The 17,580-nt window shown below is 36.9% G+C and overlaps 1 protein-coding gene across 8 annotated transcripts in view; it reads right to left on the bottom strand.

Annotated features, from left to right (window-relative positions):
- Window positions 1–17,580, bottom strand: part of SOX6 (SRY-box transcription factor 6) — a 370,558-nt gene that overhangs the window by 199,773 nt on the left and 153,205 nt on the right. For all 8 annotated transcript variants that reach the window (XM_033062597.1, XM_033062598.1, XM_033062599.1 and 5 more), the window contains one exon: window positions 14,839–15,049. In XM_033062597.1, the coding sequence (XP_032918488.1) occupies window positions 14,839–15,049 (211 nt within the window). The remainder of the gene's footprint in view (window positions 1–14,838; window positions 15,050–17,580) is intronic.

Here is a 17,580-nt window from a genome sequence, read left to right as displayed (position 1 = left end):
ATATAAAAGGAATTGAGGGAAACTATTACAGTTCTTATAAATAAATTCATCCTTTGCTATCTTTTTTAAATCAGGAAATATCTTCAACAAGAATTTATTGAGATTGACTAGCAAAGCTATTTAATAAATTGCACATTTCAGAACAGAACTACATTTTTATTTCAAAAACTATTAAAAGTTGATGATGACTGTAATGCAACATGAGAGTTTACCCAATGCCTCAAAAAGTAGTGCTGAAATTCCAAAAAAAACTACCCAGTATCAGACTAAATGTAATTTTTTTTTTTTTTTTTTTTTTTTTGTAACTTGAGCCTTGGGTATGCCAAACACCTTCCACAAGGTCCTGAGTGAGCTCAGGTGACATGGAAGTAAATGGGAATTGGGGTCACCTAGCATCCCTTGGAATCCAGAATTCACCAAATTCACCAAGTCTGTAAAACAGGTTGAGCGTCCCTGCCTTTATCTTGTGAACAGCCATACAAGGGGACAGCATTCTCCAAGGAATTAAAGCACCCAGAAGTAGCCACTGGATGCTATTCCTGCTCTAGCAAAACCACAGACAATGTCTGTATCAGGCTCTCCTGTCCTTTGCACATTTGCAGTAATTCCTGCCATCTAACCTCGGTGACCCTCTCCCCCCTGACGGGGATCCCTGCAGATAAAGTAAAGCATGTCAACATCTGTTCCCATTCACACCGATTTTAATTTACAAAAAGAGCTTTGCTATTTTCAGAACAGGCTCCAGAGCACAATGACAGATTTAAGGCCTTTAATGGGGTTGCGTTTTGAGTGTGTCAGCGTTTCAGGCTCACCAGGACTTGATTCTAAGGGGCTGCACCAAAGGAAGCTGTGGGGGTTTACAGAGCCACAGAAAGGGTGTTCTCCTCACTGCCCTGCTATTTACCTATAAACCAGCTGGCAAAGTTGTATGTCCTTAACAAACCCCTGTATTTGCTGCTTTGAGCAGAAATTGCAGATCCACAGCACCAGTACAATTCCTTCCCTTCCCATTTTCCCTTCGTGCATTCCTTCTGCTGCCACACACCTTTCTGAAACCCAGCTTCTGTTACTGGGGGGATGTTTTCCAAACTCCTTTCTCATGACAAATCTCTGGTCTTAACCACTTCTGAACCCACTGGTTTTTGTGAAAGCACAACCAGGACAAAGCACTGTCTGGTTTTTGGGTTTGGTGAATTTTAAAAAAAAAACACAGTCCTTGGTCTCTCCTGTTCTATTACAAATACTGCAATAAGTAACTGTCATTTTTCCAAAGTTCTTTTAATTGGACATTATTTATTGATTACCATCATAAATCTAAAGAACTTATCCATCCCACTAGAAAGTTGCAGAGCACATAGACTGTGAGGATCACCGTGGTACAAAAACGATTCACTGAGTTTCAGGGAATTTATGGTGACAAAAATTAGGGGTTTTTTTCCCCATCTCCTCAACAGGGTTTAGAGGGTTTTTAAAAGATATACAATATGAAGAACAACTTGGAGAAACAATGCACAAGTTGTGTTGTAATCACAGAACAGCTAAGACATGAGCAGCTGAGCAGAAGGAAGATGGGCAGTGGAATGCCATACAGTAATCAGCACTGTTGACTAATCAGAATTTGAGACACTAGAAGGTAATAAGGGTATTATAAAGAATGGCTTATTGAAGGAGCAGCTGTTTATGTGTAGCTCACTGTTTAAATGAATTCCACTAGATTGCCATGGTATGTTTTGGTTAAAAAAAAAGTTTTACTCAAAAAAGAAAAAAAAATAAAGAGAAAAAAGATATATCAGAAAAGGCAAGCACAAAGGAGTAAATATCTGGGTATCATGACCACAAGTACATAAATAGAAGCAGTTCTCTAGGTACTGGGGACCTCTAAAAAATGACATAAATTCAGTGGCCCTGGAAGTTACAAAAGAATATTCATTACTTAGGCAAAGCTTAAATGTCATCTTTGTTAGCCTCAACCACTGAGCGTTGTTGCCATGGGCACAAGAGCTGAGGTGGTTATGGAGGGTAATAGACAAAGAGGAAAAAACCAAGGGAAAGTATAACTAAAACCAACTACAGAGCCATTTTAAGACATTTATATTTGCACCAGCAGCCAATAAACACAGTAAATAAATTCAACCTCATTTACAAAAAAAAAAAAAAAAAAAAAAGCCAATTTTATTATCCCTTCCCATAAACATAGTAATAAAATAGTGCTATGATCTCAACTAGGAAAATCTAATTAAATAATGTAAAAATACCAAAAATAGAAACAATATTCATAATCACACAAGTGAAAGCAACAACTCACCATAATGCTCAGACAATAATCACGTTCAAATCTATGTGCCATAGGCTTGTTCAACAGTTTTTTGTTTGCTTGTTTGTTTTCAGACACCAAGTTACAGTTTTGCTTTTCAAAATACCTCTGAAGAGTTGGGAGCAGGAAGGAGACTGCCTAATTGTAGTGGAAATTTATCATAATCCATTATTTAAAATATTCTACTTTGGACAGCAAGGGCTTGGTAATATTTAAAAGCAGCCAGCAAGAAGTGGAAACTCTGGTATCTTTTGTAACAGTTCACATGTCAGACTGGCAAAGTGCCCACAGTGTACGGCAGAAAAATCTATTTAATGTCTGCCCCACAAGGCGACATGAGGCTTGATTGGCAGAAAGCAGAGAGTGGCTTTTGATCATGTGTCCTAACAAGCAGTTCCAGCTCCTGTCTCTTCGGCTGAGCGGCTCCACATTACCTATTCAAACAGAAGTGACAGGCCACTGCACTACTCTTTGGCTCTAGTCTCACGCAGTGGGAGCTATGCTGGAGACAGAGCCACTGATTAAATATATCACTTTTTCAAGACAAGCAGGTTGTCTGAATCAAAGTTGGACAGAATAGACTCAACATTATTAAAAGAGGATATAAAACTGGAGTTGAGTGATGTTAGGCCAGTGTGTACAGCCTCAGGGATTCACAGACTGACAAGGGGAATAAGGAACAGCAGAACTCATAAAGCAGGGTCAGAAATTAGCTGTGACACCTTGGCCATTTTCCCATCACTTCAGGGCCACTGTGTTTCAAATCCTGTAGTCTCTTTTTGGCCTTTTTTTAAATGATTTTCTGTGCAGAAAGGAGGAAGGGGGGGTGTAAAAATCATTAACTAGCAAAAGTTGCAAATTGCAGTTTTACAATTAGATATAAAACATTAGCCATGTTTTGCCACCTAATGTACAGTGTTTTCTAATTAGGTTGTGGCTTTTTCCCTTGTATTCTCATCAGCCAAATTATTGTCATCAAATAATTTGTTGATACAGCACTGGCTACCCTTGCTCTAAGGAACAACCGAAAGCTGGGGAAAGTGACTGAATAGAGATGCTTATTACATTGCCTTGTTAGTTCATTAACAAATTGGTTTGATTTTTGAGGTCATATGTCTGGCCACTGTCTGTTGTGTTACCTGATACACAGACACAAAAGGGCAACAGACATGATTCTTTGTCTAGTTATTATATCACAGGAACACCAGATACACTGAAACCTAGTGGAACCAATGCTCCAACTAAATTTTTAATTACAAGTATAACTGCAGATGTAACAAAAGCTATTAGCAAAGCTGCAACAACCCCATTTAAACAGCTAAAACCACAAACAGTCCACAGAGGGAACAGAGGCTGAGGCAAAAGAAGCTTATTTTTACTTAGTGATGCATGTGCATGCCAGACCTATAAAATTATTTCTGGGCTATTCAAAGTTCTGTGAAAAAAAATTTAAATTATGATACAAAATCTTGACAGATTTTTTTTCCAGAACATCTCCTGCAGTAATTCTATTGAAATTAATAGAGTCACCTCAGGAATAAACTTGGTTCAATATTTATTTTTCACTATGGCAAGTTCTTCTGACATTTTAACAAACCTCTGCCCGATATGTTAGTTTTTGTTTCACTGTAAATATTTAAAAGTAATCTGCTTGTTACATATTTAAGATACGATAAGCACTGCTAAGACTTACACTGAGAAGCAGAGCTGTTTTAAATATTGAATATGCAGGTAAATTTTAAGATAGAGTAGAAAGAGCCGAATCCTGTCCTCATGCATATCCTGTAACACACATAGCACAGCTATAAATGCAAACAGAATTCATTCTTAAGGTGGTGTTAGACTAGGAAATTCAGTACAGAGCCCTTAATGTTTTTTTGGTGGCACTGCAGGCTCTCTAAGCTGTAGTGTTCAGGCTTCTTCCAGATGGGTGAAAGAGCCTGCTTGCTTCAACATTTTCAAACAAATAAAAGACAGAAGAGTATTCAAGATGGGGTTTTTTAGGTTCAGTGAAGATCATGATTTACCGTAGAGGGTGATGTCACATCAAGTTCTTTAAGAAATGTGAGCAGGCAGCAGTGCATTATAGCTTCATGTCAAAATATGGCAAATGGTTATGTAAAGCATTAAGTAAAGCAGTTAACAAAAAGGAAGATGAAAATAAACAGCCATTCATACGTAGGGCACTGTGCCCAGGAACTCTGGGCACCTATGTAAGTAAAACTAAAAATATATTATGATTAATAAAAGAAAACAGCTATTAGATACATTCCAAAATGCTAGGCTGTAGAACAAGACATTTTGGCACAGCTTTACTGATTGGCAGCCCATGCTAAAGACAGACCCAAGACTGCAACAGAGTGAGCGCTGCTAGTCAGGACAGAGCAATGCTAACAGGAGCTCTCTGCAGATGTTTACACAGTACTTGCCCTCAAGACTATATTTAACAAGGACTATTGCACTTTTTTTTTTTTTTTCAGGAATATCACAATCTGAGCTTTACAAAAACACTACCACTTCTTTATGTTACTAAAGCAGGACAGAAGAGGGTGGATTTTGACACATTAACAACTGCTTCATTTTGGAGATCAATGTGACAATGAGCAAATAAGGAAGAAGCCTGACTACAAATGGGAATTAGGATTCCTCACAGTCCAAAATATACTGGTAAAACACGGAAATATGCCGTTCAGAACACTGAAATGTGTTTTTATTCTTGGTTTTTGCTTTGTGCTCATCAGCCACGCACAGGGAAGTGCGAGCACGGGCGCAGGGCTAAAACTCAAATGACGCTGATGAGCAGGGCTCAGCCAGGGCTTGAGCAGAGGTTCAGGAATTATCAGACTGTAATATGACAAAGTTCCTCTTGGCTTTAAAGGTACTAGCTCAGTCTACAGTGCAGAACTAATGGCCTTAAAATAAAACCTGTTTTGGACCACACTTAGGGTGCAGTGTCCCGTTCTGGGCTCCCCAGAACAAGACAGACATGGGACTGGAGAGAGCCCAGGAAGGGCCACAGGGCAACCAAGTGACTGGAGCATCTGTCACGTCAAGAGGGGCTGGGAGCACTGTGAGGGTTTAGGCTGAAGGGGATGATATATAAATATCTGATGGCAAGAATAAAGACAGACCCAGGCTCTTCTCCGTGGTGCTCGCATACAGGCAAAGAGAACAAAAGGGAAAACAGGAAATTCCCTTGAACCAAAAGAAATCCTTGCTTATTGTAAGGATGGCCAAACACTGAACAAGCTGTGGGATTAACAGCCTTGGAGATATTAAAAAACGGACAGGACATGGCTATGAACAACTTGCTGCAGGCAATCCTGCCCTGTGCAGAGAGGCAGTGCCTGCCCACCTCAGCCACTCCAAATCCTAAATTTTACAATGCTGAACTGAGCAGTTCTTCATAAGAAAGGAGAAATTCAAACTCCAATTTTCTCCCTTACACTGCAAAATACTCTAGAAAGACTTCCAAATTTTTAATCTCTAATTCTTCTCATTGCAAATTTCAGGGAAAATAAAATTGTAAAAAAAAACATGAAATGTAAATGAAGTAATATTTTAAATAGAAAAAAAATTAGCTGCTTATTTTTTTTCCCTAATTCCTACTCATATTTAATAACAGACAAAAAGCAACACTGACATTGAATGGACTTAGGCTGCCTGTTAAGAATATTTATTTGGGGTTAATTAGCATGGCTGAAGACTAATCTTAATAATTGTTTGTTGCTTCCACTGGAGGCAGGTTTCCCTCACAGACAAAGTGGCATCTTGGAGTTTCTGACTGAAACACAGAAGTGAGAGTAGCTACTCTCTCCACTGGATGAACAAGAAAGCCTGAGCATGCAGCTGCCTCATGCAGCCAGGCAGCAAGTGCCTCTGTCTCTCCTGTGGCAACCAAATAAAGTTGTCAAAATTATTTTTAAATAATTATAAGGTATCTAAACCAAATACTGTATAGAAAAATAAGGAATATATCAGCATTTAAAATGTATATGCTGCTGAGCATTTTTACTGTCATTTCTTTAAGAAAAGCAGATCTAATTAGCTGTACCTCCGAAGTGTGTACCTAGCATTTTTATTATGTATTATAACATTTTGCTTAGAGTTGACATTTTTATTCTGACAAGCACTGTCTGGAGAGCTCTCAATAAATAATACATTTACAATTTTCAGTAAATAAGCACTGGACACAAATCGTTATCCTTACTTACAGCTGCCCCTCTCTAATAGTGCTTTTACAAGTAAGGTGACTATTCAGTCTAATGCAATACTCTCAGTGCTGGGAAGATATTTTCATTCATTACCCCAGTCACAAGCACTTAAAGCACTTTTAGGCCCTGTTGCAAAACAGCAGGAATGGCAAAGCAAGTAAGACCAACTAAAACTAATGTCCATCACCAAAGAAATCTGAGGTCATTCACCCTCCAGAATGCAATACAATGCAATACAAGATCAGCCATGTTCAAGTCCAATTTTTTCCCTTGTATCCTTATATTTATTTACATTAGCAATTTTAGGAAGGGAAGTATCACAGTCTAGCTCCAATTCCTACCATTAACCTGATGACTACAAAATGTACTTCAATTGCCATTTTAAAGCATGATCTGATCATAACATTGTTTGTGTCACAGAACATCAGAAACCAATGAAGTTTGAATTTATTTTTCTGCTGCCAAGATAATGCAACTGAAGCAAGTCTCCATATTTTTACAGCTATTTACTCACTTGTACTCTGTGCCACAGAGCTCATTGTCAGTTGTGCCTATTCATACTGATCTTGCCTTTTCAACTGTCCCTAGGAAAAAGTTCACTTTTAAGATATGGGTTTTTTTTAATAATGCTTTCACAATATGAATAACAAACAAACAGTGTAAAGATTGCAGATGTTTGACCATATCTTTAAAGAAGACAGAAGTGTAGAGTAACATAGTGCAGAAAATTATATAGGATGGAAGCATTGGGCCAATTTGTAACACAATAAAAACCAAGTTAAATTGTATCTAATATTGGAGAATGTCAGAATTGAGGAGTTACAGTGGGATTAAAGTGGGAAAAACGAGATGACCCCTGAAGTAAGACATTGGAAAACACATCTCTGGGGAGGAACTGACTGGAATGGTCAGTAGAGGATGGCAAAGAGAAGATTTCAGCCTTTTTCAGTATAATCTGTCCTGGTCTACAGCTTAAGTTCAGGGATAATGAGAAGAGGGTCAAGGTACATTTGTTCCAATTAAAAGGATTTTACTCATCTCACATATTCTAGGTTTAATAAAGATGTCTCTTCAAAGTAATATAAGAATCTCAAAACAGTGAAACCAAATACCTGCATAAAAATAAAAAATTTTCATGACTAGAATGGATGGTCCAATCTTCAGAATTGAGTCCTGAATTTCAAACTCTTCCCCTATCAGGATCAACTCTGTTTACCAGCAAAAGCAACAATTTTGTAGAGAGGCACAGCTACAAAGCCTCAAAAAGAGAACAACCTGCATTGGGAAACTGAACCTCCAGGAAAGTGGAAGTTCCATAAAATCCCATGGATCCTACACCAAGGAAGATGTCTGACTGTAACCAAAGTGTATTTTTTAATTTTGTTTTTTTTTCTACCATCAGACTCACCAGTTTCTTGCTGATGATCCTGAATAAGAGCTAAGAGGGGACATGAAAATCTCTGAGCAAAGCAGATGCCTAACTAATCTATCAACCTATTCATGTAGATCTTGTTCTCCATAACCACATAAAAGTCTGTGCTATTCTCCATTTGTGTGCCATGAACAAATTCCAGAACCAAGAAAATGGAATGGAAGTTTCCAAATGTAACATGAGACATACTGAAAAGTCCTGAAAAATTCCTATATTCCCACAGAACCTGTGAGTAATGATTAGACTCTCAAATGTTACAGCACTGTTTAAGACCATAGTTCAGGTAGCCAGGTAAATACAAAGGTGAGGTGGAAAGATAACAATATGTGACAGTTTCTTAAATAAAAAATGTAGGATAACATTTAATCACAAAATACCATTCTGAAAAATTTAAAGGATATAAGAAAGTGAATAATCAAAAAGGTCTAAATTCTCAGTCAGAATGATAAGTAAAAATATGAGACAAAATATTAATGGCCAGACACAGTTTAGTTACACAGACTCTCTCTTCACAAAAAAAAAAAAAAAAAAAAAAAATTAAATGTATGTTGCATTCTAAATGTCATTAAATGAAAGTACATTAATGGAATGAATTTCTGATAGAAAAATCAAATACAACAGAGAGAAGGAAAATAGGTTGCATCTTCTTTTAGTTACTAGGAAAATAACCATAGAAAACACTTTCTTTGTGGCAATGTTCCAAAAAAGATCCAAAATTACTTTAACTTAACACATTAAGACATAGGAATTCACTGCAGACTTCAAAAAATGAAGCCTTAGAAATTTTATGATCTATAAAACCTCTATAGATAGAAGAACATTTTTTTCTAAAACATCAGTATATATTGCAATGAAAAAGAGTGACCAAAGTTATTTTACCACGATAAATTGAATTTTTAAAAAAACTAAAATAAAAAACAGAGATAAATAATAAGTTGCATTTAATTATATGGTAAGGAGGTAAATAATGGAAGAAAACAGCAATTTAGGAAAATGTGCTTCATATCTCTCCTTTAACTTGGTCTGAGTCATCTATTTATTTTCTGGACATTTGGGCTTTCTGCTCATTTTATTTTTATTTTGGAAGCATGTCTGGAGCTTAGAAGAAAAATTATCTTCCTTAGATGCTACTATATATAGCTCCCAACAAAAAGCAAATAAAAGATAAGTATTAAATTAACTATACGTGTAACTGTTACTGAATTTTCTATGCAAAAGTGATTTTTAAGAAGAAAACGAAAACATGATGAGGAGGTTTTTTCAAAGGTGATGAAAAGATTTGAGGAAGGTGAGCTTTTTCATATCTAAAGAGAAATGGCAGTGATTTGCAAATTTCATGGGTATCACAAATAATAGAACAGTAGTAATAAGTCATTTTTATTGATTACTTTGGATAATCCTAATACCAAAACCCAGCAACATTTTTGAAGTCTTGACCAAAATATCTGTATCCATAACAGAAAATTAAATGGAAGAACGAACAGGGGTCTACAAACACCAAGTGTGTTAGGACAGTCAGGGATCATGCCTTCATCAGTGCAAAGTGTGAGTATCCAGCACACCACAAGACAGATAAATTAGATCTGTGCAAAAATTCTGAAAGGCATTTTTAAATATTCACTGACTACAACTGGTCGGCAGTTCATTTCTAGGACTGATATACCAAAGAAAACTCCTGACATGTAAGGTCCTCAAAGGTTGTGCTTAAAACTATACTAAAAACCAAAAGTATACATGTCTGAACTCTGTTCTCAGCTGGGGTCAGCTTAAAATAAAGGATACAAAATGGAAACTCTCAATTAGTTTAATACAATATAATACACACAGATTTTTTAAAAAGAACCCAAAACAACCACTATAAAAAACCACAAAAACAAAACCACAAAGCCTAAAAAATAAACAATTGCAACCAAAATTGTTTGTTTGCCAATGCCCACTTATAAAACACAGTGTGTGAAAGTTTAAGTTTCTTTACTTCCCACTGAAATTAGCAGGAAATTCCCCAATGAAATTAGCAGGAAATTTGTGGGTTTGTGCATGCAATACTTCAATATACTTATATTATATTCCAGTATAATTATTGGAATGATAGAAAGCTTTATAGGGGACGTGTTAATCTATTTTAAGTTAATATAACAGAAAGTGTCCAGTTGTTATTATCTCATGAAGCTGGCAGAAAAAAAATAACAAAACACACAATCAGAAAAACCACCACTACTGAGTAATGCAGTAAGATTTTCCCTACTGCATATAGAATAATACATGTGAACCCTTAATTTTTAATTTAGATATCCACCCATATATTCCCCCACTGAGAGAGAGCACAAACAGGTGCACATGACAGAGAATAGATGGAAATTTATGAATATACTACTCTTTTTATAGATGTTCATTATTCCACCATGCATACATAGAAATCTTTGATCTCTGAATGTTCAACTGTGGTCTTCAAGGAGGAAACAAGAATGGGAAGCACTTCATGAAAAGCTCGTGCTAGAATTGTGAACCAAGCTTGGTTGAAAAATGATACTGTATACATTGCTCAGAATCAAGGTCAAAAGTGAATTAGGAATCCAGGCCCTGAGTAATGAGGGCTTAGCACTTAGCAGAAATGACATGCCCAGTTTCCAGCTCAGAAGTGCCAGCTGACCTGCCAACCCAGCATTCCAGATCTGAAAGGGGGAAATCTGCTCTCCTCTCTACAGACAAGATGGGTACTACTAATTATTGCTCCTCCAGGCTTATGATGAAGTACAGTAGGAGAGTTGTCTGGAAGCCAATTCTCAGCATAGAATTCAGACAGCCCAGGCTGTAAATCTGTCTCACAAAAGTAACATAAGCAGTATGCAAAAAGAAAAGTCTTTTACTTAAAGGGGATAGAATAGGAGAGAAGCAGTTAGACTGCACTGTCTAACATAAACTCTTCATTTTGAGCTGTGAAGAGCTTTAATACTTGATTGTACTGTAGGATAGTGCCAAAGAAAAAGACACGTAAAACAATCCTTCAGCTCACAGAATAACTAAGATGAATATACTGAAGTTATCCAAGAGGCCCTAGAGTCTAATGTTGTTGATTAAATTAGACACCTGTTCATTTCTGACCTCTTCTGTCTTATGAGAACACATGTCAGCAAAGTCTTTACATACTCAAATTAACTCTAAATATCTGTAGCATTCTTTTCTTTTTCAATTACAATTTTCTCATTTCCAAATCATTACAAATTAAGACACAGGAGTCCCTCTACTGTACAAAAATATGGAAATACTGGACCACAAAGTCAAAAAATACATTGTCTATCCTGTAATGTTTTTAATCTATGTTCAGACTACAAACAAAGCTAAAAACAACCTAAGGTATATTCCTGTGTGAGGCACCCGTGTTCCCACACCATACACAAGACATGACACTGGCTGAAGCACTATTATTAAAGAAAGATTAAAACAGCTGTACATTATGCTGAAGCACTCACTCTTCCCTTTACAAACAGACGGTCCTGGATTACAAGCAGCACTTGACCATTTAAATCACTACAACAACCAGATTTAACCAGCTGGGCCATATTCTCTTAGGCAATGCCTGTTGACCTCCTCAGTCACAGCTGCTCAGATGAAATTCTCATTAGACAACTTATTTTCAGGAGCCAAAGGACTCTGATTAAATATATCCATTGAGACACGATAAAGTCTTCCAGTATATATTTCTTTTCCAGTGTTATGAGGTACAACACAGACCACAAGGAGTATGTACAATCCTACCAGACACCTAATATCTGAGTGTATAGCACAAAGTATTTAAGTATTTGACCTCAACAACCTGTATTTCTCAAATTCAGATGATACAGATGGACCAGAAAGTCACTATGTAACAATATTAAGAGACTTTTCACTGTGCTGGTGTGGGGGTTAGATCTGATGACTGGAATTCTTGAGTTCTTTCCTCCAGATTTAACTCTACAATTAACTTGACATATGACTGCATGTTAGCCCAAATCCCACTGCTACATCAGTGTCAAGGAGGTCATCCCTATAAATGAGGCTAACATGAACTATTACACTCTTTCAAAGGAGATATACAGGACTTAAAGCCCCACACCACAGTATTCTGTAGAAACACATATCTTTTCCCCTCTTCATTCCTTGCATCAATTATATTATTCTCTCTATTTCTTAAAAAATCAGGTACTTTTCCATTTAGGTAAGCAATTTGTGACTGGGTAGGACTAAGAACACAAAGAGCTCCTCAGTTGCACTGTTTGCATGCCATTTTAAGAGAAGAACTTCATGGAAACATATTTTAAAGGATGGATGTTAAAGAGCATCATGTGTGGTTTGTATGTGATCAGGCTATTAATTAGGTGGTTCAAAAGGCACTTTAAGATGGCAAAACAATTTCATAATCTCAGACTTCATTTCTCCAACTGACTGCTCAGAGCTAAAACTAAGTTCAATGTAAAAATAGAAATTATTTTTAAAACATTTTATTTTAATCAAAAAAGTATGGAGAATAGTTCTTTTTAATTCAGAGAAACCTCTGAATACTGAATTAGGTATTCAAATATGTTCTAAGAATTTTGATATTCCTGGCCTACACAGAAGTTTAGAAACATTGAACTTCCTAAGTGTAACATCCTGAAAAATTTCCAATCCTCCTATTATTTTTCTGCATTCGTTTATATGGTACCAGTCAGATGTTCATTAATTATTTTCTGTTAAACAGAAGTAACTTTTTTCCCGGTGGAAAATGGTGGATAAATGGAAAAGAACTTAATGCAGAACCATAAAATCATCACAGAACAGCCTGGGTTGGAAGAGATCTTAAAGATCATCTAATTCCAGCTGTAGGCAGAGACACTTTTCATCAGGCCAGGTCGCTCAGAGCTCCATCCAAACTGACTTTAAACACTTGCAGGTAGGGATGTCCACAACTTCTCTGGGCAACCTGTGCCAGAGCCTCACCCCCCTCACAGCAAAGATTTGTCTCCTAATATCTAATCTTAACCTAGCCTAAACACAAAGATACGGTCCAATACCTTTGAACTTACAGGCAGACTTTAGAATAGCTTTCCATTATAATGTAGTCCATAAAAGGCAAGATTGTTTTATAGATCAAAAATGACCTTTATTTCAGCTGATGAGAACACATAGTGTGGAAGGCTCTGACTCAGAGAGAGGGATCTCTCTGCTCTGCAATCTTAAAACAACCAGTGTATACTAATATGGGAGAAGTGCAGAAAATTCTTGAGAACCCATACAAAAATAAGCTGTGAAATGCTTGAATCCCCACAGATAGATACCATGTTTAAACTTTTTGATGCACATTTTTATTAGTACACCATCCAGTACACCCCTGGAAAAGGCTTAGCTGTGGTGTCAATGTAATCAACAGCAACTTGAGCACTCCCGCAGCAAAGTACGAGCCAAGACCTTTGATTAGCATGGGGTGTCGAACGACTGCTACTGACTGCAGAAAACAACTTCGCCAAAGTAATATTTAAAATAGTTTTCCTAGCCTAACCACCAAATCTAAGAAAGCAATTTTTAAAAGAGTGATCTTTACAGCTGAAAACAGACAGATGGTAGTAAAGAATCTGGGACATTCTCTCTTCAGAGATGTTTCACCAGCTTCAGAAAGGACACCTATAGAACACATTGGCATTTAACAATTATGCCAAGAAATTTGGAAGCCTATTTCCATCACTACATGATTTTATCCCATATTTAAACATATCATTGTATCAGCTTCAATTTTAATTGAAATCTGCATTGCTACATGAGGCCAAGGGTTCAGTGTTTGAAGTACACCATGACCATATCATGACACTGAGGAGTCAAAATTATTCTGAACTCATTCATATTTCAAAGGAAAAAAAGAATCACAAATTTCTAGTGCCTTTTGGCTCTGCTACATTATAAATATTCTTCCTGGGTTATTTTTAATGCCACAAAACAGAACTGGTAAAATATCTAAGAGAATCCACACAGATGCCTCCACACCTGTTTTTCTATTTCAGAGCCTGCTGCTCTCACAACTTCCCTGATTCAAACTCATGTATGAACTCACAGACTAAAAGGTATTGTTGCAGAACCAAGTGAGATTTCATTCTACTTACCAAGGAGAGAAATTTTCATGGTGGGCCCTGAGTGTGTGCACACATTCACTGATAAGCTCACTTTCCAATTCTGTTTGTTTCCTACAGTGGCCAAAATCTTCGCAAAGTCAATGAAATTATCTCAATAAAAGGACTGGCTACATAAACTGCCTTAGCACTCAAAGATTTGTCCTTATTTTTATCTCTGTTTTAATACTTGTAACAATGTCTGAGGAGACTGTTAAAAAAAAAAATTTTTTTTTCTTCCTCTGTAATTCTAGCTATATAGGTCAGAACTACGTACTTTTACACTTAAAACTGTTTCCCATTCTCCTAGTTACAGATGCTGGGTTATTAAAATGATGAAAGATGAGAATTTCTAAGGTAAAACGAACCAACTTGTGTTTTATTCATTCCTATTGTTAAAAATAAACATTTATCTTTTAAAAGAAAGAGAACAAATATGACTGAAGCATATCCCTCACAACTCCACAGTCAGTTAAGAATTCATTCTAACCTTTCAAGTAAGAGTTGAGTTTTCACCAAATCCAACATTCTTGCTTTGACTCACAACCAAGACAATTTAAAAAGTTTTTAAAAACTGGCATTTTGTCTAAAATCCCTAATGGATCTCAAACTACTATTGCCATGGAAACCTGTGTATAACTTTATCCTAGCCTTTGCCAATTATGCAGTTTTATGGCCCTCAATACCCAACACATCCTTTACACTATAAAAATTACGGGATTGGGGGGTGGAGAAACTGCATCAATCTTATCCAGAGCATACCTTCTTGCTCAGTCCTGGTCATTTCTTCTAGTTTCTTCTGCTTCAGTGTGTCCACCACATCTGCCAGGCTTCCCTTGCGGCGCTCCGGCGTTCCAAAATTAACACTGGTCATTAGCTCGCTGCGGTCACGACCTCCTTCGTCGGGCTTGTTTGGTGAGGTAGAGGTATTTCGGAAGGAATATAGGGAACATAACTTATTACTCTCTGACTCCTGCAAAGAAACAAAACAATGTCAGAACGTGGGCTCTTCTCTCATGGCAGAAGGATCTCAGGCAGGCAAAAGCTGAGAGCATTATTTGTAATACTAACACAGCCTGCACATCTCCTTCAGTTTATAAATTGAGCATTATGATTTGAATTTCTTTGTTTCAGTGATTTACATGGGCACTTTTGTCCTTAAGTCCAGTTCTCTCCATGTTTCTAACATTCACACTTCATGTCTGAGATAATCTTCATCAAGCATTTCCCTCATCAGGAACAAGTCACTTCAACACTTTTTAGCAATGAATGTATTAAGTTTTACAGTTTTCTTTAGTTCCTCAAATAAGGACAATATATGTAGCACTAAGGAAGAAAGTACAGGCAAGGACAAATTATTCCTGGATAAATCCTCAGCTAATGGAAAACAGTATAACTTTAAAACCAGAGAAAGTGTTAGGCCAGCAATGACCGAGGAGGAAGGAATCTACTTCACAGTTAAATAAGGTTAATGGTATGTGTGTATTCATGCACATTCACTGCTCTTTAAATTAAATCTAATCTTTTCTTAAAGAATGGAGGTTGCAATGCTTCTAATAAACAAAAGAAGATCTTATTTTCAGGTCAACATAGGCAAGAATGAGCAAGGAAATGAAATTATGGCAAAACAAGTCATGTATGCCAAAACACAGGTACCAAGACCACATGTATCAGATGTTATACAGTCAAAAACATAGAAGGGTTCATCTCCTTTGTTGATAGATAATGCTTATTTAAACAAAATTTTTTAAAAATGCATCAAAAAGCAAGGAGAAATGGCAATTCTCCCCAATTTTGTGATATCACCCAACAGCAAAGTTCTTCCTGAACTTCTCTGGCTCAGACTTGTCATTCTCCCAGTCATACTTGCAACATTCACTGCATCTCTGCTTTCACAATTTCAGCTAAAAAGAGAAGTTCTCAGATTTGTCCTCAAAAACTCAACCACAAGAATTTCTCACACACTTCACTTTCCAAAATTACTCTTCTATTTTAGTTTTTAATAATGCCAGGCTAGGAGTGTTAAAGATTTTGGAAAAAAAAAAAAAAAAAAACAAAAAACTACTGTACTTTTTTTTGTTCCTTTATGGTATGCCTAGAAATGTTAGTGTGTATATTAGATTCCATGAAATATATCTTGTTTAAAATTTAGGAGCAATTAGAGTGGCCATACATTTAAATATTAAGAAGCTAAATAATAGTCTTGCCAAAAAATATTCTCACAATGCAGAATAATATTCCTGCTACTTTATGAGCTGAAAATACCCATCTTCAGAGCCCTGAAGAAACTTGTGTTCTGAAGAAACACTCAAAAGCATTAACCATCAACAACACCACGAGACACAAATCTTTGCTCCAGTCTGGAACAGATTAAGAAGTAGCTGTGCAATGTAACAGGAGGAGCAAGAGCAACAGTGAGCAAGCCGGGTAACTTGGGGCTGGGGACTGTGCAGGAGGAGGTGGTGACAGATCATCCTCAAGCACAGCAGTCTGAGATCAGCACTGTTACCAGCACTAGAGAAGGAGGCAGCCTCTACTAGGGATGTTGCAAATGTATTTATTCACTAAGACAGGAAATTAGAAGACTCTGTATCTCATCCCACTGGTAGCAGCACCTCATCAACGCAGTAGGAGCGACAGAGGCACAAACAGAAAGAGAGGTGACATGGAATAGAAATTTTATCTTCGGATTTTCAGCAAATAAACATTAACAAATTTTTCACTCCATCAATTTGTATTCACTGAAGAATCAAACATCACAGAGAACAAGATCTTAGACCAGGTACAGAGATGAACTTATTTAGTTGCCTTTAAAATGGGCAGCTTTCATACATTTAACTCTTTCTAACAAAAACTACTTTGTATTTTTCTTAAAACTTGGTCTTACAATGAAGATGAAAAGTACATCTTTAATATTTTTCAGATGTAAAGCCTGAATTTCCATAATCCCTTTTCTCAAGGAAGAATTAGAATACTACATACTTCTGCACTTTTGCCTTTGAGGACAGTACAAAAGCAACTTAGTAATTTTTAAAAGCGTTTTTCCTCAACAGAGCAACATCCTCTCACAGTACATGAGGCACACATCCATCAGGCTCCATGCAGGGGTTTTCATGCTCTCAGTAAGGAACACTAAATCTATTGTTTAGGCCGGAAACAAGAAGATAAGGCAAATCTGTGGAGTAAGTAGGAATGTTCTTCCTCCTGATAACCTCTCATGTTGCTCGTCTGGATGCATGCATGGTCCAGCACAATGTTCCTTTGCTGTATGAAAGACTCCCCTAGTCCTGCCTCCATCAGGCAGCACATTCACCCTCCTTTTCCTTGCACAAAAGACTGCAATGTCCACAAAGGAGATGAGACGAGTTTAAACTCCACACAAATTATACAGATTTATGGAAAGGAGGCAGAACAACTGCCTTAGCAAGTATGAGGTTTTGTCCAATTAATGAATTTTATATTTTATATTGCCAGTTTTGTGGATAGTTAAAATATGGAATAAAA

This window comes from Catharus ustulatus, chromosome 6 (assembly GCF_009819885.2).
Source record: "Catharus ustulatus isolate bCatUst1 chromosome 6, bCatUst1.pri.v2, whole genome shotgun sequence".
Taxonomy (NCBI): domain Eukaryota; kingdom Metazoa; phylum Chordata; class Aves; order Passeriformes; family Turdidae; genus Catharus; species Catharus ustulatus.
Note: the sequence above shows the minus strand (reverse complement) of the source record. Positions and strands in the feature narration are given on the sequence as shown.